Raw genomic sequence first — 25,458 nt, 5'->3', positions numbered from 1 at the left:
GCTCGCGGCGATACATCTCATGAGCTGAGTACATGGATCTCTACACGATAGTTCACAGTAATCACACTCGTGTCGTCAGCCAGCTATACATATACATACATGTACAAGAAAACAATTAGCCTTTTGGGTAAAGCCAAGGTGCACTAATTAACTCCACTTACAGGTTCTCTATGTAATTTTTTTTTTTTACCGTACTAAATCATAAAAATACCATGTTTGCAGAGATTTAGAAACTTTATATGCAAAGTACATATACTTGTCTCTCTGTAAAACAGTGCTACAGCCAGTTATTCTACTTTGAAAATGTGCGTTTTGTGTCGGAATGTCTGTTTTTGTTTTGTTCTTTGAAATCCCGCCCACTGTCAATTTACCCAATAGTATTTCAACACCCCTGGTTGCAAGTTGGTGGAAAACACAGCAATGGAAGCCAGCAAACAAACTGGGTCAGAGATCACAAATTCTTCCTGACCTAAAAAGCCCCAGCAATAAAACACATATAGATTAGCTGATCAGTTAACAGTGTAAGACTCGAGCCTTTCCATTGTCAATTATGCTTCTTCCTGTTATGTGTCATCAATCTGGCAACCCGCGTGAGCCCTAATCTACAGTTGGCAGGGAAAAAAAACTTGAATTTTGACTGTAATTCTCAGTTTAACCACTAGTTGTCAATATAATGCACCTTTAAAGCGTATAATACATTTGAGGAAATCTTGCCTAATCATGCCTTTTTCCCATGATAAATTATGTATTTTATTGATAATTAGAAATTTAACTTTCATTGGATGTGCCCCCACAACTTACCCATAAAAACAGTCTTTTTGGAAACCAAAATATATTTGAAAATTATTTATTTATTTTTGCTTCATAAAATTCTATATTAATCTATTCTATTTGATTTGATCATTTGTTTGTACATTTGAGTCTGTGTTTGCTTTATGACCATATTAAAGGGATAGTTCACTCAAAAATGACAATTCTGTCATCATTTACTCACCGTCAAGTTGTTCCAAACCTATGTGAATTTCTTTCTTCTGCTTAACACAAATGAAAATATTTTGAAGAATATGGTTAACCAAACATGTTTGGAACAACTTGAGGGTAAAGTTCTGTCATGAAACTCTAGATGGCACAGGCTAATAGATCATTTATCTCAACCTGTTTGAAATCACATCATTCTCTATAAGGCACAGCTGATTGGTTCCTGCTGTTTCGGTAGCCAATGAGCTTGCGTGCTCAACCTTCAAATACTTGGTTATCATTTGCCATAGCAGTGCAGCGTGCTTTCAGAAACCCTCCACCTTCCCCAGCTCCACCTGTATAGATCTGCTACGGGTAATTCATGTACTCTATATTGTACAGCAGCAGCATGTCTTACTTGCTCACAGCAGTGTGTCGTGTATGTATTGGCAGTAGCAAGTCCCGTACTTACTCTGCAGCAGCAGCAGCATAGCAGATCTATTCCACCAAGACCAAACATACAACATTGTCATACCCATTACCATGCCAATCACTCAGAGAGTTGTCATGACAGAACTATCCCTTTAAGTCGCAGTGTGTATGTGGATACTGTTGTTTTTGAAAATTATATATTATTGTTATATATTATTTTACAGCCTTATGCTCACCAAGAGACTTCTTACCAACCCACAACTTTTGAATGGTAGTGTATAAATAATGACATTATGATTGAGAAGTATACACCTCTGTTTCAGGACGTTTGTTCCCTTGGAATCTCCACCCAACCAGAACTCCACTCAGTGGGAGAAGGTGCAGTTTCTGTTCGAGGAGCTGGGCAGTAGCCGTAAGTACCGTAGAATAAAATTGCAGCTCAGTTTTACTGACACTTGCAAAGAAAACAGCACAAAAAAAAAAGCTTTATTGAAGCCTTCCGGGGCCACAACACCGAAACGACAGGTGCTTTTTAGAGAGCGACGGATGCTTCCGAGCCACGAGTAGAGGTGATGTGTGGGTTTGGCAGCATTGACATTTAGCCTCGTCAATGTCAACAGACCTCATTGTGCTACCTAAATTTGCTGTCTTGGAAAAAAAGGAAAGGCCGGCTGCTTTTGACGTGTCAATCAAGGCTTCCATTTGAAGCAGGAGTGGCAGGCACATCTTTGCACCTACACTTTATATGTGATTCTGTGTGGCCATTTACATTCACCTCTTTTTTTTTCTCAGTCTGCTTTCATGCAGACTGCAGGGTTATTATTGAAAATTTATGGGCTTTTGTTATGGGTTATTATTAACTAAAATTCAAACTTAGCTAGTTGCCAAGGCAACATTTCTCATTTTCATTTAATTTAACTAAAATAACTCAAACTAAATGAAAACAAAAAATGAATAAAAACTATATTGACATAAAAAAACCTAATGAAGATGACAGAAACACACAAAATTACTAACACTTTAAAATGACAACAGAAAATAAAAAATAAAGACAAAATCAAAACTGTAACAAAAACTACAATAGAATATCAATGATACTAAAACAACTTAACAAAATAACATTGGCGCTTTCACTCTGGTGAGGACGAGGGATCATCCCTTTTCCAAAAAAGTTTTTTAACGTTTTTCTCATTTCCCTTCAAGCTATATTAGTGAGTATTTTTTGTGTCAATGTTCTTCAGAGCCTTTCCTTCAATCTTATCATATTTTAAAGGCTCATTTGAAGGTCACATAAGAAAGTCACATGTCTCTTTTTTTTCCAGTACAAGTCACTTTTTTTTTGTGTGCCAAGTTTTGTTTTGCTCCAAGAAAGCAAGTGTGAGTTTTCAACATCATGGTGTTCCTTCAGAGATGTTCCCTTGTTAGGTTGGGTCGTGACTTTTGCTCCTTGAAGACCCTCAAGCTGGCAGGAATGGCACCACAAAAAAAAAAAAAAAAAACTAATCCAATAGCCTGGAGGAAGTCTGTGGCTTTTTGAGACAGTGCCTGATTCCTCTGAGGGGGTCTTAGAGCTGTCATTGCCCTTTCCTAGCAGCCCTGGCCTAATGAATAGGAATCAAGCAAAAAAAAACAACAGAAAAAGGCCCCTGTTGAAACAGGCTTGTTTGTCACAATCTGCAGTAGAGCTTGAGGTTGACGGCCTTGGCACCCTGCTCCTCATCCCCACTCCACATGTGAAATTAATAACTAGCTGACCCAATGTGTTAGAAGCAGGTTTATGATGTCCCTGAGAAGCCTGGGCTGCCGAATGAGCATCTTGATCCAAGGCAGGACAAGCTGACAAATTCAACCAAGCGTCATCACGAGTCTGCGATTCCCATTCCGCAGATATGTGGCGGTTCAGTTGTCGGTTCCCCTGAGTGAAACATACGTAAAATGTAACCTGAATGCAATAGCCAATTCCCCATTAGCAGGTAAGAATCAGGCGAGAGAGCGAGGGAGCGTGCAGAAGGGTAGACAGCTGGAGATCTGATCTTATCACAGACATTGGGAAAAGTCTCCTCTTAATTATGCAGAAAAGACCCAAACCCAGTATCCACTCAGACAGCTCTTGTTCTCTGATTTACCTTCCCGCTGAGCCGAATGTGTTTCACGGAGAGTCACATTTCAAATTGGAGCTAGCGCGACGTAGTGTGACGAGAAGACATCCGGCGTCAGCTACCCTGAATCTAATTTGGATTTGATGACATAATTTGACATACATAGAGCTAGTCTGTAATGATAGCCAGAATAGCAAAAAAAGCTAAGTGTTAGATCTGTTTTAAGGGTGTGGAAAACTATTGTTTAATTTAATTTCATTTATTTTAATCTTTGAAAATATTAATTAAAAACACATCTCAAAATGTATATCTATTTTTCATACTGTACATTAAAACGATGTAATGCATAAATTAACTTGTAGCATAAAAAATTATTGATTTTTTTTATTTTTATTTGTTTATTTATTTAGACTACATTGTATAACATTTTAATATCATTTGTTTATTCTTTATTGGCTGATAACATGAGTATAATTATTGATAACAGTCAGAATTTTAATATTGGTACCTTAAAACATACAATTCATTTCATAATCTGTGTACAATATTTGGCTTAAATCAGTCAAATGATCAGATGATCAGTTGATCCCTCCTAATTTCATGCCTTTAGCATTAAATCCGTTTTATGACAGTTGATAAAGATATTTTAAATCATTGAAAACATTTAGAAATGTAAGTGCATAAAACACAAAAATTGGAAACGCTCATAATCTGTCACCCCAATTGTAGTATTTGTGCTGCCTAGACAGCACAGTTTTAATGCGAGGAAGACCTTAATTTATAGTTTGGATACTGGCTATCAATGTGCATGACAGTAGACAAAGTTAAGGATAAGAGCTGTAAGTTAAGGTTATATCGCAGAGCTGTTTATGAGAAATCTTGAGCACATAAAAAAAATTATAAAAATGTACATTTTAAGAAGGTTTACCACTGTTGTGACAAGCATTCTGAGACATATGCAAAATACTTGCGTTCTTGCGAAATGATTGGCCTTTTCGTTTGTCGTTGTTTACGTAATGCCCCGCCCCCTCAGTGTGTCTGCAAATCAGAAGCGGGGAATGTCAGGGAATTAGATTAAAAATAAATCAGGTGTTTTTTTTTTTTAATGTACATCATTTAGTGCATACAGTATTTAGAAAATAACATTATTTCATATTAATTCGAGCAATTGTAAAATTATAATTATAATACATTTCATAATGACAGTTCAAAAAAGGCTGATGTTAGACTTTGTAATCATGCTATTTTCTTATTCCATATCAGTGATACATTTTTTAATTCTTTCTGGTTTATCGTATGTATCAGTAGCTTTATAGAAATGCTGTCCATCCAGGACTTTTATAGAGCGGATGTAGGCAGGGCCGCACCCACCGGTAATTTTTCGAAGTGCATAATAATGAAGGTTGTGAAATAATTGCCTAATGTTAACTCTACTTTGGTGCTGCTATGATATTGCATATCGCCACGATAACCGACTTCATCTGAGCTGCTTTAGGGGCCGTTCACATGTTTGTGCTCTCACGTTCGTTATTTTTACACAGAATCCGATCCATTCACCAACTTAACAATGTTTTATTACCTCGTGTAGTATTGAGAAAAATAACATAAAACCTTTTTTTTTTGTTTAGTCGTTTTCTCAACGTAGTCATTTAAAACATAAGAATAATAATGGTAGACCTGTAAAAAATAAATTCAATAAAACATATAGAGAGCGATAATGTAAAATAGTTGTGACAATCATCACTCCAGTAAATTTTTTAGCGTAGGTTTATTTTTTTAAGTCAATTTCTTTAGACATAGGCTACCTTAAGTGAACATTAAGCTGTAAAACACTTAGAAAACAATTGAATAAAACAAGGATGTAAAAAGTAACACATAAAAAAAATAAATATATATATATATATATATATATATATATATTATGACCAACAAATCTTGTAATTAAAACTTGTAAAACATTTAAAACACTTAGAGCAGCGCTATGCAGTTTTGGCAATTTCTTCACTGTTTTCTCGCTTTTTGCTCGCAGGTTTCTCTATAGAGCTCCCCCTACAGCTTCAGAATAGATATTTGACAACACTGTCGTAAAAACTCTTTGGCGACTCTCCCCCCTCCCATCTTCTCCCTCTGGTCATGTGCATTTGTTTTCAAAGAAGCCGGCGAACGCACAGAGCCATGTCCACTGAGGCATGTATGATACACAGAAGGCTAATATATAAATTAATGTGTGCAGTGCCGTAAAGCAATTCGTTACATCGCAAGACCTTATATCATGCGATACTTCCTGACGCGGCCCGTCGGCCCAAAGTTGCAAGGGTGGTTTTTCTGCTAGCATATGGCTACACTTAAACCTTTTTTTTAAAAAAAAATACACTTCAAATAAGATTAAAATAAATAAAATCTCTCTCAATCAAAGTGGTTTGCTCCATATTTCTATGAATAATTGTTTGGGAGCGGTGCGCTTTCTCTTTTTCAGTAATCCAGAATCTAGTGAGTGGGTTAGCTTTAGCAAGCTGCTTTCCGTCTCCTCGAGGTTATCATAGTAAGCTCATGTTGTGAATACCTCAGCTAAGAGCTCTTTAATATACACTTCTCAGTGGCAGCGGTCTCCTCCGCGTGCATAAGCCCGAGGAGCTCCGTGCATGTCGAGATAAGGGCCTCCACTCTCTCCGAGTGCCGAGGAATCAGGCGCTAGAGCAGCTGTAGAGCCGCCGCAGATAACAAACAATATATTCTCTGTCCAATCCCTTAGAAAGTCTTCCGGGGAAGCGACAGAAAACCCAGGTCCCCCTGCATTGTGAGGAGTTCATAAACAGAGCCGCTTTCCGTACCAAACACGAACGCCATTGTCTCCGGCATCGCGCCTTCGCCACTTAACAAAAGCGGGGACATCACAAAGGGAAACACCTATTCAGATGTAAATGCTCATTTCAGCCATCAGACATCAAAGCGTCTCTCCTTTTTATATTCTTCCGTTTGCTACATTAGGAAGCAGGAGTGTAATCATCTTCATTTCTTCTCGACGGCTTTTGTGTCTTGGGGCTTTTTGTGTATGGAACGTGGTGGGTGGCGCAGCAAACAGTTCTCAGACTTCATGTGGTTCGACAAAATGGAAAGAAGTCATTTCATGAGTGATGTAAAGCAGCTCCTGAGGAAAATAAACAGAGAACAGTAGGTTGCATTCAATTGAGGTAGGTTGCAGGCAGATGGGGGCTTTCTGGGCTCAGGGCTGCCAGGATGCTGTGTTTTGCTCCGCTGGGCCATAGCTCTGAACTAGAGGAAATGGGGAAAATCGCGTGAGTTTGTGAGTGTTCAACTCTCTCGCTCCCTATGACAGGTGGGATCCTAACAGGAAGTGCTGTGGCGGTCACTTCCCATAAATCTGCCTCAGCTGGCTTCAGATCTGACAGCTGGCATCATGCCCTTTCCTCTTTTCATTCATTTTTACTCTCTCGGCTCCATGTTTCGTCCTGTATTTTGAGGACTGGTGATTCACAAAGCGTCAAATGTACTTTGTTACCAGGTCCATACTAAAATTTACAAAATTTAGCAATTTCTTTTGAAACAAGCAGTCAAGCCATACAGTTGTGTGCCGGATAATTGAAATATCTGAAATATCTCTGTTTTGTTGTTATTTCATTGAGTTTCCGGTGAGGCTTTGTAGGCTAGCCTTTACACGATAAAGCTTTTTTTTGTCTTTTACAGCACGTTATATATATTCAACATGTAACAAAATAAGTTTGAACAATGACAGTCACTGACAAATTGATTTGTGATGCTTTTCAAATTAATTCAAGTCGTTTTATTTGACATTTTATTGCTTTTGTATCCTCCCCCCCAATTTCAGTTTCGATGTTTACTTAAGCACTTGACTGTTAACTTACAGCCTTACTTTATTATTTGTTGCATTTCTTGTCATTTGTGTATTTATTCTGTCCTATTACAGATTATTTACCTTTTTTATAGCAATTTTTACTTAATTTAATAAAATTTACAAATTTAGTTTTATAAAATAATACAATTTTATATAAATATTTTAATTTTAAATAAAGCATGTTCAGTAGCATATTTGGTTTGCTGTAATATCAAGAATTGTGAAATTTTACTGGTATTGATATCGACTACTAAAAAAAGTTGAATAACTTTACTGAATGTCCTTTATATTTTCAACATGTCATTGTGACTATTAAAATTTAGAGGGCAAAAACTTAGCTGACCTTTCAGTAACTATGTCAGGGTAAGAGCAGGTTGAGAGAAATGATAGTGAGAGTGGAGAGAAGATGAGATGCATTGAGAAATTTCCCTGGGGGCAAGAACTGCTCTGAATATCTGGCGTATGACCAAAACTTAACAGAGCTCTACATTTGGCCCATGTCATAAATAAATTTCCCCTCTGTCTTGCAGATGGCCTGGCCGCCCTGTCGTTCTCCATCAGCTCGCTCACCTTGATTGGCATGCTGGCAGTGATCACATACACGGTAAGTGGCCAACAGAGAATTGGTTGAGGTGGGTGGCTACTTTTGCCCCATCGATTTGCATGCGCTTACGAGGGTACTGCGAAGAGACTTTCGTAGGAAAGCACTTTTAGACATAAAATGGATGTTTCTGTCCACAATGTAAGTGTCGTCACAATTTAATTCTGTTTTTATCTACAGTTTTACAGGTTGAAGTGTTTATTTTCTGTAGCACTTGTGTCACCACACTGGAAAATTGCACACAAAAAAAACACACAAAAAAAAAACACTTGAATCCCAAAACCTGCTCCATTCATCATAGGTTAAACAGATAATCCCACCTCTAACTCAAACCATTGGTTGTACCAATGTTGCAGTGTCAGGTTGATTGGGAAGCTCAAACAAACAGCAATCTTTTAACAATGTAATGACAGCTACTATTAGAAACTGATTATTGCATTTATACATGTTGAAAAGACTACTTCTGCTGAAGAGGTTGTTGATGGTGGACCCCGGATATGTCTTCACATGTAGGTTCCTCGTATGATAGAAAATCCGCCTGTCTTTGATTGTAGTCATCCTGGATGATGAAGCGGCCCCTCAACATTAGAAATGTTTTGTGATTCTTGCGTTTTGGCCTGCAATCGCTCAAAATGACACGCTGTCATTTTTCACCAATGTGTGTGGACGTGTGCCTGAGACGTCAGTGTGATGTATATGCTCTGTTATCTCTCTCCTATTTATATATCTGAGCCTGAAGGCCATTAATAAACGCCCGTATTCTGATTCCTTCAGCATACTGTAGCTGTTCTATTCGGATAAGATAAATTGATTGTACTGTAACACTTGTTAATGTCATCCATTTTTCATCACCAGCATCATGAGTAACCGGGCTATGAGAATCTATGCTTTATCAGGGATTGAAAAAAAATGAGGTGGAATATCTTTGAATGTGGCACACCAGGGTGGGAATTATACCGCGGCCACGCGGCCATGGCCGCCGTTGCCCTACACTTTGGCCTTCATGCCCCGTGAAAAAAAATCATCGTACGGCCACAGTGGCCTGTGTGCCCTGGCCCTGTCCAAGTTCCACCCAAGTAGTCTCTGAACTTCAATTAGTTTGTGGATTCGCGCAGGTGCAGTGTCATAATCACATCGATGATCTCACGCATCAAAACAGCAGTGCAAGAAGCATGTAACGTCAGCACCAACAGAAGAACGACACTCTGTTGTCGACACTGGTGCATAGATATATACACTAGATTTCGCCTTGGCTACGGCATTCGTTCATGAACTGCCGTAGCCAAGGCGCAATCTATATGTCTATCTATGCACCAGTCTGCGCACACGTCACACAGCAGGAAGCGCGGGCGCCCTCAGATCACTTGGACGTCGCTGTGTTACAAGAGGTAAAAACTATATAAATACTGTTCGTTTTCTCACACAAACCGCTCGTTTCGTGTCTTAGGCCATCAATGTGTACTTACGATAGGGAATTGTTTTAATTTGGACTCTGTGGATGCTGTTTGAGACCGTGACCATAGACCTGCATTATATGACTGACAGACAAGAACGGTTTGACCTAAAAATATCAAAATCTATTTGCTAGTAACTTAGATAAGTGCCCTTTTCAGAAAAGGGCCCTATGCAAGGTTCCAGAGGTAACGGCGTCGGCGCACTGAAGCGTTTTTTTTTAATAGTTCAAAGTTACTATAAGATTTAATGTTATTACCTTGACAAACAATAACTTACATCATTAAAAAGATATAAGACTCACGTTTCAGTATTTGACCACTATTGTATTCTGAGAAATTTATATTGACAGTTATGTCTTAATTTGTGTCAGGAGTTATGAAATGCAAAAATGAGTCGATACCTTTAATATGAATTATGAGCGTCAGACGCTCCCATTCATAAACTCCTGTGCTGTCGCCATGAAAGCGAGTCACAAAACAACGTCCCTCACGGCTTTTAGCTCAAAAGTGTGCAGATTTGGAGAAATATTGATATATTCTCAGTTTACATCAGATTTCTATTGACAGGAATAATATTTTATTGAATTTATGAGCGCTGTATACTGATGTGCTGTTTCAATTCATACCAGCAGCCTGAGGGCGCTCTACTGAACATTATAGTCCATATTTGAAACGCATGAAGAAGAGCGTTCGACAATGCAGGCAATTATTAATTTATTGGCATTTGTGTTGTTTCTGAATGCTTTTATTGGCATTTGTGGTGTTTCTGAATGCTTTTATTGGCATTTATGTTGTTTCTATTGTTGTGTGAGGGTGTATACCTTCTGGATGTAATGGCGCTCTCTCTCTCTCTCATTAAAAAATGTTTTTTTTTTTATTAATAAAGTCATAATCCATGTCTTATTCCAAATTAGGATGTTATGGTATCAATCTGAATGGGAAAACCATCGAATTGTACGATGGCCTTTGTGCCCTGTCATATGGCCTTGGTGCCCCTAAAAAAAAAAAAAAGGTGGAGGCCAAATGGCCTTGCCCCTAAAATTACATAATTCCCACCCTGTGGCACACAGTTAAAAAATATATATATTTATATAAATATTTGGTCACACTTCAGATTAGAGTCCAATACTAACTATTAACTATGACTTTTGCCTCAATAACCTCTTAATTACTGCTTATTAATAGTTTGTAAGGTAGTTAAGTATAGGTATTGGGTAGGATTAAGGGATCTAGAATATGGTCATGCAGAATAAGACATTAATATGTGCTTTATTTTATAATCCAACAGTGTACAAAGCAATAGTCGCAAAATGGCAGCAGCTGTGTTTGTATGAAACAAGAGCGAGCGAGGCCACAATACTGGATGGCATAATTAAATAACTACACAAAATATAGATTTTTGATATTTTATTAGCTCACCATACGCAAAACTTCCACGAGGGAAAAAAATTCCAAGCAAGCATATAGCGACTTCAGTAACCCGGATGATGTTATCTGTTTTCAGCGGTTGTTATCGAGGAAAAACGTACCGCTGGATTCCTCGATTGACCAATCAGAATCAAGTATTCCACAGAGCCGTGTAATAAGTACTAATAAACAGCCAATATCCTAGTAATATGTTTGCTAATAAGCAACTAGTTAATAGTGAGAATCGCACCCTAAACTAAAGTGTTACCAGAAATATCTATGTAGTTCACTGAGTTACAAAGTTTTTTTCTCATAATTAGGGCTTTCAAAGTGCTTGTATTAAAAGGTTTGACAATTTTCAGAACGCTCTGAGGATGATAACGTTCCCCTGTCTGACCTCGTGTTGTCAGAATCTTGAGGAGAGGCTTATGTAGAAAGAAAGTCTCCTAGTGCGCTCTTGTTTTTGATCTTCTTTGTTGTGGTACAGAAACTCAGAATCAATCAAAGATTCCTTGTCAAACAGCAGGGTTCACTCGCTCGGGCTGTTCTTATTGCGCTTTCTCTTTCCTATTGTTTCTTTTCTCGGCTCTCCTCCCCTTCTACACCAACCCTCAAGAAAGATGCCGAATCACCCATCCTCCTCAAGTTTCCAAGGCGATGGGTGATTTATCATACTGGCCTATGTGTTATTATTATGCATGATTAACCTAATGGAATCTAAGTGATGGGCGCCGTATGCAGCAGCAGTGTTGTCCAGAGTGGGCAGGTTAATTTATCACTGCACTTTGAGCCAAGGTGGCCACTTGCTCTTAATTCATATGGCTGGCCGAGATGTAAACTCATAATGACAACACCACGGCCGGCTGCGCTTCAACTAAACGCTAAAGCAAGCAGTTCAAACCTTCAGCACTTGCTGTTTTTGGCCAACATCACACTTTGCTGAGCTGCTGGGAAATTAATATTCAACCTAAGCACATACAAACAGGAGCCTCAGCTTGTTAATAAGCCTCTGAAGCGCCATATGGTCGGGGCGGGCGAAAGCTAACTTTACCTATCCAATGCTTGGATGGCCAGCTCTAAAAAACAATCATGCTGGGAGTTTTAATCGTGCTCTTTAAGCGCGACAGCATGACGTTCCAAAAGTTTCAGGCTGTTTGGGGGTGAATCGTTTATTCAGAAAAATACAGAAAAACTCCTAAGTAAATGTTGTTTGTTCTTTGAACTGTAGAAAGCGGTGGCTCATATTTTAGTTTTAATCCTCAGAACAGTGAATTCAAGCATTTGGACACTTCTTTTAAACCTTCTGCCTACGATTTTTCACATCTTTCACATCACTACTATTGTGTGTACAGTCAGTTCTTGACACTTAATTTTAAACTTTTCCCATTCATGATCGCCAGTTACTTCACCTTGAACTCATCATCACCTGATCTGTGTTTATCATTTGAAAGAGTTCTTCTGTGTGACACCTTTATGAACTCGTAGACACTTCTTTCTCCTGCTCGAAGATGCCGTTTCAAGAAGCCTTTATCACCCTCAATGTTATGAGGTGCAAAAGTGTGTTTTATGCTTGATCAGGCCCCATTCTGCTTAAAACGATTCCTGACCTCCCAAAGTCTAAACCGGTTCCTGTGCTTGAGTGGTTTTAGACATCAAAAACGCCACTTGCATTCTCACTTGAACCCATTTAACATCCTTCATTGGGTAATACAGATGCTTAGGTCTTATATCAAGCTCATTTTGCACTGGTGTGACGTTACAATAAAAATTATTGACCCGCTGACTTTTTAATGTGCATGTAATACTTGCATATGCATATGAGCGTATATCACGGCTCTTTGATCTGTCTGCTTGACCGTGGGCCGTCTCAGTCCCTGTGCTGCGTGACACGGTGGTGATTTAAAAGTCTGGCTGGCGTGCTGACGTTCAGCCCTGGAGGGTTCCTCTCCCTCTTAAATCTGCGGTCCAAAGATGCTGATTCCCAACGAGAGGGTGACCGCATTAATTTTCACTGATTTAATCACAGTGCTGCAAAAATGACTTGCGACTGGCGAGAGAGCCTCTCCCTCCTTCCCACCATTCCGGGTGCATCCGAGGGGCCACTTCAACAACAACATCCCACAATATTAATTTTCTCAGCTCTCATTTCTCTCCTATCTTCCATACAGAGTTTATTTTCCATATCTCAGTCCTATCTCAGTTTGTTTGTTGATTGGTTTTTGGGATATGATTATATTGTGGCTGCTTATCTCAGTTTCATAGTATGTATTGAATTCAATGAAGGAACTTCCACCCACCCATCCACCCATCCACCCATCCACCCATCCATCCACCCATCCACCCATCCATCCATCCATCCATCCATCCATCCATCCATCCATCAAATCTATAATAAAGTCATAAATAATGACATTATACCTAATCCATTCTGTTATTGTTTGCAATTTCATTACACATCTTTAAGAAAGTTGACGGTGGACAGCTAACAGTGCTATGGGAGTTGCACACTAACTGTACTGTTTTTTAAGCATTTTAGCTGAAACATTGTATTGATCAATCAGCACACAGAACCAGAGCTATAGTATGTGTTTTATAAAACATTTTCGATATTATATTAATTTAGTTTTCACCATGGCAAGTGACACAGATGTGTTTCTTCCGCACACAATGTGTTCCACACCTGCCTGAGAGGTGTAAATTGACAGTTTTATATTTTCCAAAGCAACAACAAATCAAATTAGCCCCTCATTTCCAGCAGTGTAACACGTTTGAATTTAATTTAGAGACTACAAAGGGGACAGAAGAAACACAAAGACACCATCTGGCAGAAGACCATAGGTTGTTGCTTACTGAACTCTCTGTACATCTGTGTGTCAGTTTTAGTTAGTCTATGTGTCCTCATTATAACATTGGACACTGAGGAAGATAGTGTTTTAATACAATAATCCACGATTGATCTTTTGGTAGTTTAATGCATTTATTTCATTATTTTTGTGAGCAGATTTTTTCTTGGAGACAGGCATTATTGTCCATTGACAATAAGAAAACATGAATTGGATGTTCATTTGAATGACTTTAGACACAAAGTTACTGTTAGTTTCCTCAAAATGATTAAAAAAAAGTGTCATGGAAATCCTGGATTTTATTATCATAATGCTACATTTATTACTTAACCTCATAATGTTATGACTTAATTCTTTTGAATTTACTTTCAAAAAGGCCTATTATGAAATTCCTTTCAAAACACAGTTTAAATGTATTACAATTTTTTACATGCTTCTAAAAAGCCACACAAGTAGTAAGTGAATGTTAAGTCATGAACATTTTTAAGTGAATATAAAAAAGTCTAAAAGTCTAAAAAATGTTTTGTTATCTGTTCTAGATGTGTGTGTGTGTGTGTGTATTTTTTTGTGGAGACAAACTTGTAAGTCATTGTGATGTCCAATTTGTGAGCTATGTTTTTTTTGTTTTGTTTTTAAATCAAATTTCTATTGTGAATTTTTTTTTTTCTTTTTTTTTTTTTTCAAATGGAAGAAAAAAATATTTTTGAATGATTCATTGGAATTTTTTTAAAAACAATTAGAAAGGTCTTAGAAAAGTCCTCAATTTATTAGTCAAAAAGTGTGGAACCCCTGATAAAGAGTTCAGAGGAGTATAATAGTCTGCTTGGAAAAAATTCACACAATCTCCCCCCCCCCAATACCTGCAACATTGAAAAGTATAAGGAAAGTCAGAGGAAACTCATAGTTTTGTGGTCAAAGCTATAGTTATAATTATAATTATATCTATTATAACTATAATAGACTCATAGTCAATTTTCCTATGCAGGCTGTGGAACAAAAGTATCCTTGTATAAGAGGGTGTACACCTCCACTTTTTCTCTTCTCTCTCTCTCTCCAATCCCCACTTTCATCCCTCTCTCCTCCGATCTCCCAGCTGACAACCGCGATCCCTTCATCTTACATCTCTACACATTTTCTCTTACTCTCTCCTTCTCAAACTATCATACTATCTCTCTCTCTCTCTCTCTCTCGTGCCTCAGGTCTTCTTTTCCAATCAGCACAGAACACACCTGTTTTTGTTTGGAGTGTCTCTTTTATTTTTCTCACGCTTGATGGACTGCAGGGGCGAGGAGGGCAGGAAAGAATGGGAAAGAGGAGGCAAAGGAGGAGGAGACGTCTCACCAGGGGATGCAGGACAGATTCCTCTTTTATGAGGAGCGCTTGGTATTCGGGACATGGTCCGGCCTTTAGAGCCCTCGTGATTCATAGCAGGGGGTGTCACGGCCCATGGCGACGGTGTTAGGCGCCCGCGACAACGAGAGCACCAATTTCTCTGCTTTAAAAGCATCTTCGGCAGAGGAGATAAAAAGGTCACCAGTGTTTTAGCCGCCTTCTGAAGATCTAATTGTGCTGCTGACTTTTGTCAGCATTTTGATATGAAAGCTTTTGAAAATGGCAGAACCTCACGAGTGAGAGTGCATGAGGTGTTTTGTTTTTTTGTCCTCGAGGTGTGTGTGCATGCACAACCTGGTCGCTCTTATTCTCTGCCTGTATTGATTTACCACTAGGAGAGTATTGAAGAAGGTCTTCATTTTTAATTAAAGTTCACAAAAGCCCATATTGCGAGGACTAGCGGGCTTCTGACCCCAGCCTTTCTCTGCTCACTGCATAAGAGCTGCGCTTCCTAATGCCGAGAAGGGGAAAAAAAACTAATCGATGAGCTTGGGGCGTTGAAGTGACCTCTGATTTACAGCTCTCAGAAAGTCCTCTCAGAAGGTTTGATCATATTTCCCTACTTGAGCTCCGATATTTCTTCTCTGATGCATTGTGCACATGTACGTGAGCTCCGGCTGAGTGTCGTCACATGGGGGCACTGTTAAGCTGTGCATTGGTAGAAATCAAGCCGTGCATCTCAAAATGGTTGCTGCATCCAAACTCACACTCTTTTCTGTCTCTCATCTCCTCCTCTTCACCCTCATTCCACAGAAAACACATACATGGATTCAGTGGGCTTCTGAATGACACCATTTAGAAAGCGCTCTTTTAATCAAGTGCCATAATGTATGGATTTAGTTTCCTTTCACAGGGGCTATCGGTGGGACTCTTGGTGAAATTGTGATGACACTTTACCCAATGATTGTGAGTGGTGTATTATTGGTCTTTAAAGCTCTTTCTTTCTCCGTCAGGCCTACGGGATGTCCGTCTTGCCGCTGAACCTGATTAAAGGCACGCGCAGCGTCCTGTACGAGCGGCTGGAGAACACAGAAGACATGGAGGATGTGGAGCACCAAATAGACAAGCTCAAAGCCAAGGTCTGTGTGTGTGTGAACTGAATTCAGATCAGATCATCCTTTATTTAGGATGAGCCGCTGTCCTTCAGGTCAGTGGTTCACAACGGGTGGGTCTTGACCCAAAATTGGTCTGAGGATTGTCAAGAGATGCAAATAAAGAATGCAGTTGATCATTATACAGTGCCTTGCGAAGTATTAGTACCCCTTTATTTAGTTCTCATTTTGTAATGTTGCTGCCTTATGTTAAACTACTTTAACTTTTTTTCCACATCATTCTACACTCCATACACCACAATGACAAAGCAAAAAAACAACAAAAAAACAGGTTTTTGACTTTTTTGCAAATTTGATTAAAAATAAGAAAAACTACAATAATTACATTGTATAAGTACACTTGAAATTTAACTCAGGATCATTCCAATTTAACTTGTAGATGTGACTACACTCCGAGTGGAGTTAACCTTGTGGCAACTTCAGGCACACACCTCTCAATAAAAGGTCAAGCAAAAACCAAGCCATGGGGTTAAAAGAACTGCCTGTAGAGCTCAGAGACAGGATTGTGTCAAGACACAGATCTGGGGAAGACAACAAAAATATTTGCATGCTGCATTGAAGGTTCACAGAAGCATATAGCCTCAATAAACCTTAATGGAAGTAGATTGGAAGAACCAGGACTCTTTCATGATCATAAATGGAGAAGGAAACTTACAGAAGGACAAACATCACTGCAGCTTTCACCCTGTTGCCCAAGACTGGTTGCCCTCTGAAGCTAAGCAGTGCTGAGCCTGGTCAGTACCTGGGTGGGAAACCTCCTGGGAAAACTACGTAGCTGTTGGAAGAGGTGTTAGTGAGGCCAGCAGGGGGTGCTGCTCACCCTGTGGTCTGTGTGGGTGCTAATAGTGATTGGGACACTATACTGTCAAAAAGCACCATCCTTAGGATGAGACGTTAAACTTGTGTCCTGACTCTCTGTGGTCATAAAAAATTACATTGGCCACTGTCCATCATCATGGCCTCCTAATCATCCTTATTTATATTCATATATTCATCACTCTGTCTCCTCTCCACCAGTAAGCTGGTGTGTGGTAGGCTTTCTGGTGCAATATGGACGAAAGTCCGGCACTGCTCATCACCTGCACAATACAATCCCAACCGTAAACTGTGATGGTGGCAGCATCATGCTGTGGGGGTGTTTACCAGTGGCAAGGACTGGGGGACTATATAGATAGCCTTAAAGAAAACCTAACCCAATCGAACATCTCTGTAGAAACCTGAAAATGGCTGTTCACCTGACAGATCTTGAGACAATTTGAGGTGAAGAATGGCAGACAATTGCCAAATGCTAATGTGCAAAGACCAAAAACATTTCTTTTCTAATAAATTTGCAAAGTTGTCACAAATCTGTTTTTTTTGCTTTGTCATTATTGTGTATGGAGTGTAGATTGATGTGAAAAAAGTCATATAAAATTGTTTAACATAAGGTAGCAATGAAGAACAAAAAAATTAAGGGGTTTAAATACTTTCGGAAGGCACTGTATATATAATTAAGAGACTTTTTTTTAAACGGTATTAAAAAACCTTACAGACCCTAAACTTTTGAACAGTAGTGTAGTTAGGATTGCAAAATCAGTAGGCTTAAAAACTCTCTACAGTATTCTACAGTATTTTGGTGCATATTCAGCTGTCACTTGGTTGACAAATGACAGCTGAAGACAAATTAGGTAGAGGCCTGCATGGTCAAATTATTGGACGTCCCTCATCCACATAAACCATAAACGTAACTTCACAAAAAAGGAAAAATGACCCAGACCACATAAAAGTTCTCTTACAAACAAAACTGTAACAGATTATGGCAGATAATGGCCCTATTATGCTATTTTAAAGGTTCCTAATTTTGTTTAGAGGTCTCCTACAACAGTTTTATATGCATCCAAGGTCAACAAACACTTCACAAACAATTTTCTCATAATATACTTTTCACATCACCTTATTACTCAATCTAAAAACGGTCTGTTTGAAGATTCAGTCTCTCAAAACCCCTCCTTTCCGAGAGCCTCCTCTGCTCTGATTGGTCGACCGCTTACAGCACGTGTCAGAAACGAAATGCCCATTACCATCTGAACTTCTAATTCGGAGGCTTCCTCAGCGCTTGATACACAGTGACACGAACAGATGGCGTATACAACTATATTACACACTGCATGAAAGGTAATATTCGAAAAAGCATAATGGGGCACTTTAATTACATCATAAAATGCATGAATGCAAAAATGGATAAGCAATGGTTAATGCCAATTTCTATGATCGTTTATTGTCTGCCTAGAAAATCAAACCATCAAAATGACAGAGACTTCTTGAATTTGAAACCAAACACTCTCACTTTAAAAACAATATAATCCAGTGTAAAAAATGTACCTTTGTACTTTTCTCTTCAGTGTGCCGATGGGCGCCCTCTCTCTATGAGAGACCGGAGGAACCTCGAGGATCTTGAAGCCAAACTACAGATGCTTCATCGGCGGGGCCGTCACCTGGAGATTGCAGAGAGGAACTGCTGCAATAAAGTGGGCTCTGCTCTCCGCCCCATGAAGGTTGGTTGAGTTTTGCCTCAGAATCACTACATTGATGTTTCAAAATTGCACAACATTGTTTTAAGGGTGAGTGAAAGACTAAAATGTGACAAAAACCTCAAAAACTGTAACAATGATTTTTTGGCAGATAAACTTTGCAGTTGTTCAATATCAGGACAGCTATTTTTTTATTTAGAAATATTTATAAAACAATTATTGGTTCAAACTAGTGTTGCACGGTGTACCGATACTTCAAAAGTATCGCGATACTCGGAAATTAAAAAACGTCACGATACCTAAATTTATCAGTATCGATACTTAAAAAAAAAAAAAAAAAAACGCCTCCATATGGACATCTGTGTTTTTTTCCTGACGCACACAGCAAAGAACCTGCCGCTGTCAGTGTCATGTGATAAAACACTACAGCGAGATGGCTGCATGTGCGAGCACAAGTGGTCCACGACTCGTAGAAAAAGATGACGAGAGGAGTGACATATGGAAGTACGTTGCCTACCTTGCTCTGTTGCACGGTGCACCGATACTTCAAAAGTAAATCGGAAATTAAAAACGTCACGATTCCTTAATTTATTAGTATCGATACTTCTAAGAATGACCGCGTTCCAGATTTGTAAGGCCGGCGACACACTGGCTGCGTGTCTTGTCCGTTTTTATTTCGGCTCCCATGTTAACTGCCTGCGTGACACACGCGTCTGGGCGCAGCTCGAGACGCGCGGAAAACGCGTGCATGCTAGAAATAGAACCGACGCCTATTTTTCACGCGACACGCAAGCGTGTTGGAAGCGTTTCCAGGCAAAATAGAATAGGAAAATATGTTTCTATGTCATTTTGACACAAATACATATTAATAAATGACATTTTGATGTTTGAAAGTTTTGACATAAATACAATATATATGTAATTTAAAAAAATATTATCGATTTTCAAATATTGCACCTCTCAATACAGAACGAATTATTCTGTAGCCTATTTTGCCGTCAACACTGCCGACGTTGTCTTTGCTGCTATATATTTATGTTTAACATGAAGTATAGGCCTTCCACAACTCTCTCCCCACATGCCAAATATATCACCAATGAGGCTTATCATATGTTACCAATATTAAACATTGTTTAATATAATCGCTGTTCATATTTTTATTCAAAGTTCAGAATCAAGATAAAGCTCTTATGTTTCTTATGATAAATGAGATAATGCTGCTAAATTTATATTTTTTTTTACCTTGAATGTCATTGCTCTAATTTATTTTTTATATTTTGATATTTCATATTTTGTTCAAATGTTTAATATATCTGCTGTTCATATGTTCATTTATTAGTGTGTTATATGATTAGAGTGTTGTCCCGGTTTTAAAATAAAGCACAGCAATGATATTTGAGTGTGTTTCTCCCTTTTCAGGAAAAGTATCGAAAAAGTATCGAAATCGCAATACTTGACTTGGTATCGGTATCGAAACAATAATTTTGGTATCGTGACAACACTAGTTCAAACAGTAAATACTTCAAATCACAAACAGCTGTCTTCCCACACACTGATATATCCAGAGGTGACAGTTCTCTCTGATGGAGTAAGAGTGGCATTAGTAAGAGATTCTAGAGAGTCAAAGTGACTCTTTGTGAACTGCAATCTTCACCCTGTTGCACCACATTTATCTGAAATCATTCAAATAGGTTGCATTTTCTCAAAAGTGTTCAAAGTCATGAAATCAAAATTGACCGTTTTCTTCCATAATACATTTTCCTGGCTTTCATCAGAATGTTTTTTTTCTGCTTCTGAAACAACTTTTCTTTCCTTCTGATGTCAGTGTGGGGCAAATAGCTGTACATTTAAATCTTGGCAGTTTGGTAATGCAGTTAAAATGAATGGTTACTTCAATAATTGTAAATAATGATACATTTAGATTCTGCCTGCAAACACTAATTCAGGTCTGCTTGAATTTCCTGTTTCACCTTTAAATCCACTTTATGGAAGTAAAATGGCTTACTGTTCAATGTTCACTTTAAAAGATTTTGCGATTAAAAGTTTTCACGCTATTAACTATCATACATTTTTTAGAGCAGTTGCGTAGTGTTATTTACTTGGATAATGTTTATATGAGCATTGACTTAAATATAATGTATAACAATTACTTACCCTCTATATTCTCTTTTTTCCCTTTTGATTTTTTTTCAAGCATTTTCGTCATCTTGTCACTAATTAATTTTTCAATTATTGTCACTATCCTATCTTGGGTCTATCAAGTCTACTCTATGAAGGGGGAGGTGTAAAGGAAATTAATTTTCATGGTGACTTTGATGTAACACGTACATTATGACTTCATTTGAATGCCAACACGTATTCCTAAGAGAATCAAGAAATCCTTTGGTTTTTATCACCTTGGCACAGGTTCGCCAGACTGAACAACCACTTTGCTAGATGCGTTATTTCACTTACTGCTCTGTTCTTGTCCAGCTAATGAAGCCACATTCTGTAGATTGAATATATAATATTTATATTTGTGCTTACTGGGATTCGAACATATTCGAACAGGACTGAGGCTATCAAGCTTCAAAATAACAAAATATGGGTAATGAAATGATGACAGAATTTTAATTTTAGATGAACTGTCCTTTTTAATATACATCTAGTCCTGCACAAAATAGCTGTGTTTGTCCCAAACCTCTCTGTAGTACTCCTGCATTCCTCTAGTCTATCTTTAAAATGTTTGCCCGTCTTCTATTCATTTGCTGGTTTTCAAATTCTTTGCATCGTTTCTTCTCCCATCATGCTGTGCACCAGAGGGGTTCCTTGTTTCCGTCTTTAGTGGCCCACTAGCAGCAGACATGAGCATGACACTATAATGATAGACTCCAGACTCTATTTATACCTAAACTAGGCTTGAGATTTACTAATTTCCCCACTAGAGCTTCAGGGGAAACGCATACTGAGAGAAATCTGTCTGCCAAACTGCTCTCTCCGTCACTCACTGCGCCTCGTTTACACCGTCACGTAATTGAGAGCGCTGCGCTCGTTTTAGTTCAGCATTTGTTGCTTGCAGTCTTTGGTTTACAGTTAAATTTAATGATTGAATGCAAAGGTTTTCAAAGCACTCAGATATGTTCGAGGTCAACATCTCCTCTTCATATCCTCCAAGTCCCTGCAGAGAAGTCTCACATGTACTTGTAGTTGTCGTTAACACAACATGTGTACTGATATTCAACACATTTCTTGTCACAGTACGCTTTCCTGCGAGTCGCGCGGTTGTAGATTTTGATTTTAGATAAATTCAGCTGTCAGCACAGACTAATAGATCGCACACACACGTGCGCATACACCAACACATGAACGCACACTTCTATTACCCTCTAATGTGGACCCGGCAGATGTGATTGATTCCATTAAGAGAGCAGGTTAATTGACCTAAATTCTGCATCAGATTGATTGATTAACTTTGATTGATTTTAATGATTGTGTTTACCGTTTCATCTTCAGTGGAAATTGGTTCGGAAAATTGAAAGTGGTGTATTGGAGGTGCTTGGGTATTTTAATGAGCCCAGAGAGGAGGAAACATAACACTTACCATGCAAATTGCATGTATTTCCTCCCTTTGCGACATCTAATAAACACATTGAATCTATATTGCATACTTTACGTATAGTCATCATGGCGGTTCACTTGTAACCATAGAGCTGTAGTAGATGTACACGCTTTTTCACACATGTCAAGAGGTTCGCACATTAGAACCCAGAAGACCACGGTTTGATGGCAGTGGCAGGTGGTTACGAGCCCAATTATAAAATAAAATAAACCTATTTGTGAAGCCTGAGCGAGTGTGATACCTACAGAGGCTTTCATTATCATTCAAAGGATATAAAAAAATCTCTCCCATAATGCACTTTCAGACTGATAAAGCAGCCCTTGGCGAAGTTAAGAGCAAGGGCGATTATGAACCGGGCCAATGTGACCAGGGGCATCTGACTGCCAGGGACCTTGAGCGGTTCACTATGGCCCAAATCGCAGAAACGATCCGCTGAAGAACAGAGCTTGAATGAGCGCACAGTGTAAAATAAACAAAGAAATTGGAAGCGCTAACCGTGCTCATCCTGAACACTTTATTATAGCTGTTCTTTTACATATTTAATGGGTTTTTTGTGTGTATAATTCACATATTGCATCTTTATATCTCATATTTGTGATATTGTTTCTGTTTTTTTGGCTTGTGGAAACCTCTTTGACAGTCCACCAGACCTCTCTAAGGGGAACAAGAACATGGGAAACGTTTCAAACATGTTGACATGTAACCTTATGCAGGTACCGTCCTAAAGGGACTTAAAACAGGCACACATGACTTTAGGTAGCTGTGTTTATGCTGGGGATTGAAGTCTGTGGTTTTGTTGTGTGGCTAAAGGCATGCTGAATAATGAATTGAGTGATGCTGTAACTTTTGTTGTTATTAATGTACTCCTGTAAAGTTAAGGCTCTGGCTGTCACGGTTATTACGTCTATAACTGCGAGCGTTTATTATTGGTATTACAGCAACAGCTTGAGACATAAATTCCTAATATACTCTTAGAATAGCTCCAGCTGTGTTTTTAACCACAAAGCGTAATTCCAGCATCACTAATAACTCGCAGTCATTGGTTTGAATTAGTTATAGATTATGTCTCGGAGGCAGATTCACGCTCATTTACAAATCTATCTTCTTGTTACAGTTCACAATCTGTCATATTGTTCTTGAGGGAAATCTGTATCCAATGCGAATGTCGCTTGCTTTAGTGGTTATTTGTAAGTAGTCAGAGTCGGTATTCGCATTGTTAGACAGACAGACAGATAGATGTGTATAATCAATAGATAGATAGATAGATTGGTAGAACTTCTGTTTATATCTCTATAAGGTATTTTCCATTTGTTCTGAATTTGTTTGTGTTCTTTTTTTCTTCTTACTTCATTTTGAGAGTGATTACTGTACACGTCAGGGTTTTGTTTACTCCTTCAAGTCAAGTCAAACAGACGTGAGCTCCGGGAGGCCAGTCAAAAGCAGCCGTTCAGTCTGGCATATTGGTTTTGTGAGTGTTTGTGTCTCCATCTTTGTTCATTTACTCTTTCCTCAGCAGTTCAGTCTGTTCCTTATTTAGAGAGCTTGTGACCATGTTGTCCATATTACTCTTGGCGTCTGTGTCAGGCTGAGGTGGGCCGCACCATATGGCCATGTGTAAAAAGTGACAACCTCTGGGTTAGATTTCAGTCCTCTGCATAAACATTTGCTGCTGAAGTGTATTTGTGTATACTTTCTAGTGTGTTTGTAAATCAGTGTTGAGGAGTAGTGAAGTAATGTTGGGAAATCAGATTTCATTTAGCTTTAGACTACATTTCTGTAAGCCACTTCAAAAGAATCAATTCACTGATTTATTTAAAGGCATAGTTCACCCTAAAATGAAAATTCTGTCATTATTTACTCGATCTTATGTCGCAACAAACCTGCATTATTGTCTTTCTTCAGAATTTGTGAAGAATATCCAGGCAACTCTTCAGTATTAATAAAGAAAATGAGTACTGAGGCTGTCAAGATCCACAATGACAGAAAAAAATTAGTCCATGTGTCTCTGTATTCTAAGCTATACAATAGCTTTGTGTGAACAACTATCCTATATCTTTGTATGGCAGCAAAACACAAGAAATGCAGTGGTCATTTTTCTCATTCATTAACAGTACATTCTTTATTATTCCGAGTAGAGAACAAAAATGATAATATGGGTTTGGAATGTATAAGGAACTAAAGTCATATATTATATATAAAATCATATATAAAGTCATATATGTATATATTTAGTTGAATATGTATATTTATAATATTTGTATGTTTTTGTCAATTATTTTCAATTACTTTAATTACTTTGTAAATCTGTGTTATCTGTGTTGACAACAAATGCTGTCATCAAAAATATCTTATGTTGCATTTTTTTGTGTGTGTTCTGATATTTTAAATAAATTTAAGAAATCTGTTAGTTTTATAATTAAAGCAATTGATCAAAAGTGGCAGTAAAGAATTTTACATTGCTATAAAAGATTTCCATTTCAAATAAATGTTGTTCTTTTGAACTTTTTATTCATGATGGAATCCTAAAAATAATTTTTTTCACTATTTCTTTGCACCAACTCAGCTTATTAGAAACATTTCTGAAAGATCATGTGACACTGAAGATCAGAGTAATGATGCCATCACAGGAATAAATTACATTTGAAAATATATTACCATTTTTTTTTTTTTTTTTTTCATGTATTTTTGATACATCTTTTTTCGGGATATTCCACATATTTTTTCTGCATAGTTTCTAAACTTTTAAATTATCTTGTCGAAACACTGTTGTAACATTGTCTGTTTTTATGTCTTGTCAGATCTTGCTCGGGGTCTTCTTCATCCTGGTGGCCCTTTTGTTCTTCGTGACCTTGTTTATTTCCAAGTATGTTCCATCAACCTGCACGAAATGTCACACTGATTGAAACTGAAACTCTTTCTTACAGTACATACACACATTCACATGTTACCAGCAAATGACTCGCCCTGTTGAAAAGCTCTTGAAGAATGCCGTCCCCTTAGAGCACAGTGCAATTGAGAGACGTGTTGATTCAATGCTGGAGTGACTATAAATCTGTTGTTATTTTACACACATATTCATCAACACCTGCACCACTCTAAATTAGCTCACACTTACAATAATTTACTATAGCAGACCTTGGAGAACTGTGGTTAATGATGTTTCTAATTCACTCTCTTAT

At 38.2% G+C, this 25,458-nt stretch overlaps 1 protein-coding gene across 1 annotated transcript in view; it reads left to right on the top strand.

The window, feature by feature from the left end:
- The window catches only part of lmbrd1 (LMBR1 domain containing 1), an 89,888-nt gene that overhangs the window by 30,780 nt on the left and 33,650 nt on the right, over positions 1-25,458 (top strand). Inside the window, exons 6-10 of the mRNA XM_084093711.1 lie at positions 1,713-1,801; positions 7,893-7,966; positions 16,013-16,138; positions 18,553-18,705; positions 25,078-25,142. Coding sequence (XP_083949837.1) covers positions 1,713-1,801; positions 7,893-7,966; positions 16,013-16,138; positions 18,553-18,705; positions 25,078-25,142 — 507 coding nt within the window. The remainder of the gene's footprint in view (positions 1-1,712; positions 1,802-7,892; positions 7,967-16,012; positions 16,139-18,552; positions 18,706-25,077; positions 25,143-25,458) is intronic.

This window comes from Abramis brama, assembly GCF_963993115.1.
Source record: "Abramis brama genome assembly, chromosome: 19".
Classification (NCBI taxonomy): Eukaryota; Metazoa; Chordata; class Actinopteri; order Cypriniformes; family Leuciscidae; genus Abramis; species Abramis brama.
The sequence above is the reverse complement of the archived record's forward strand: the minus strand, read 5'-3'. Positions and strand labels throughout refer to the sequence as shown.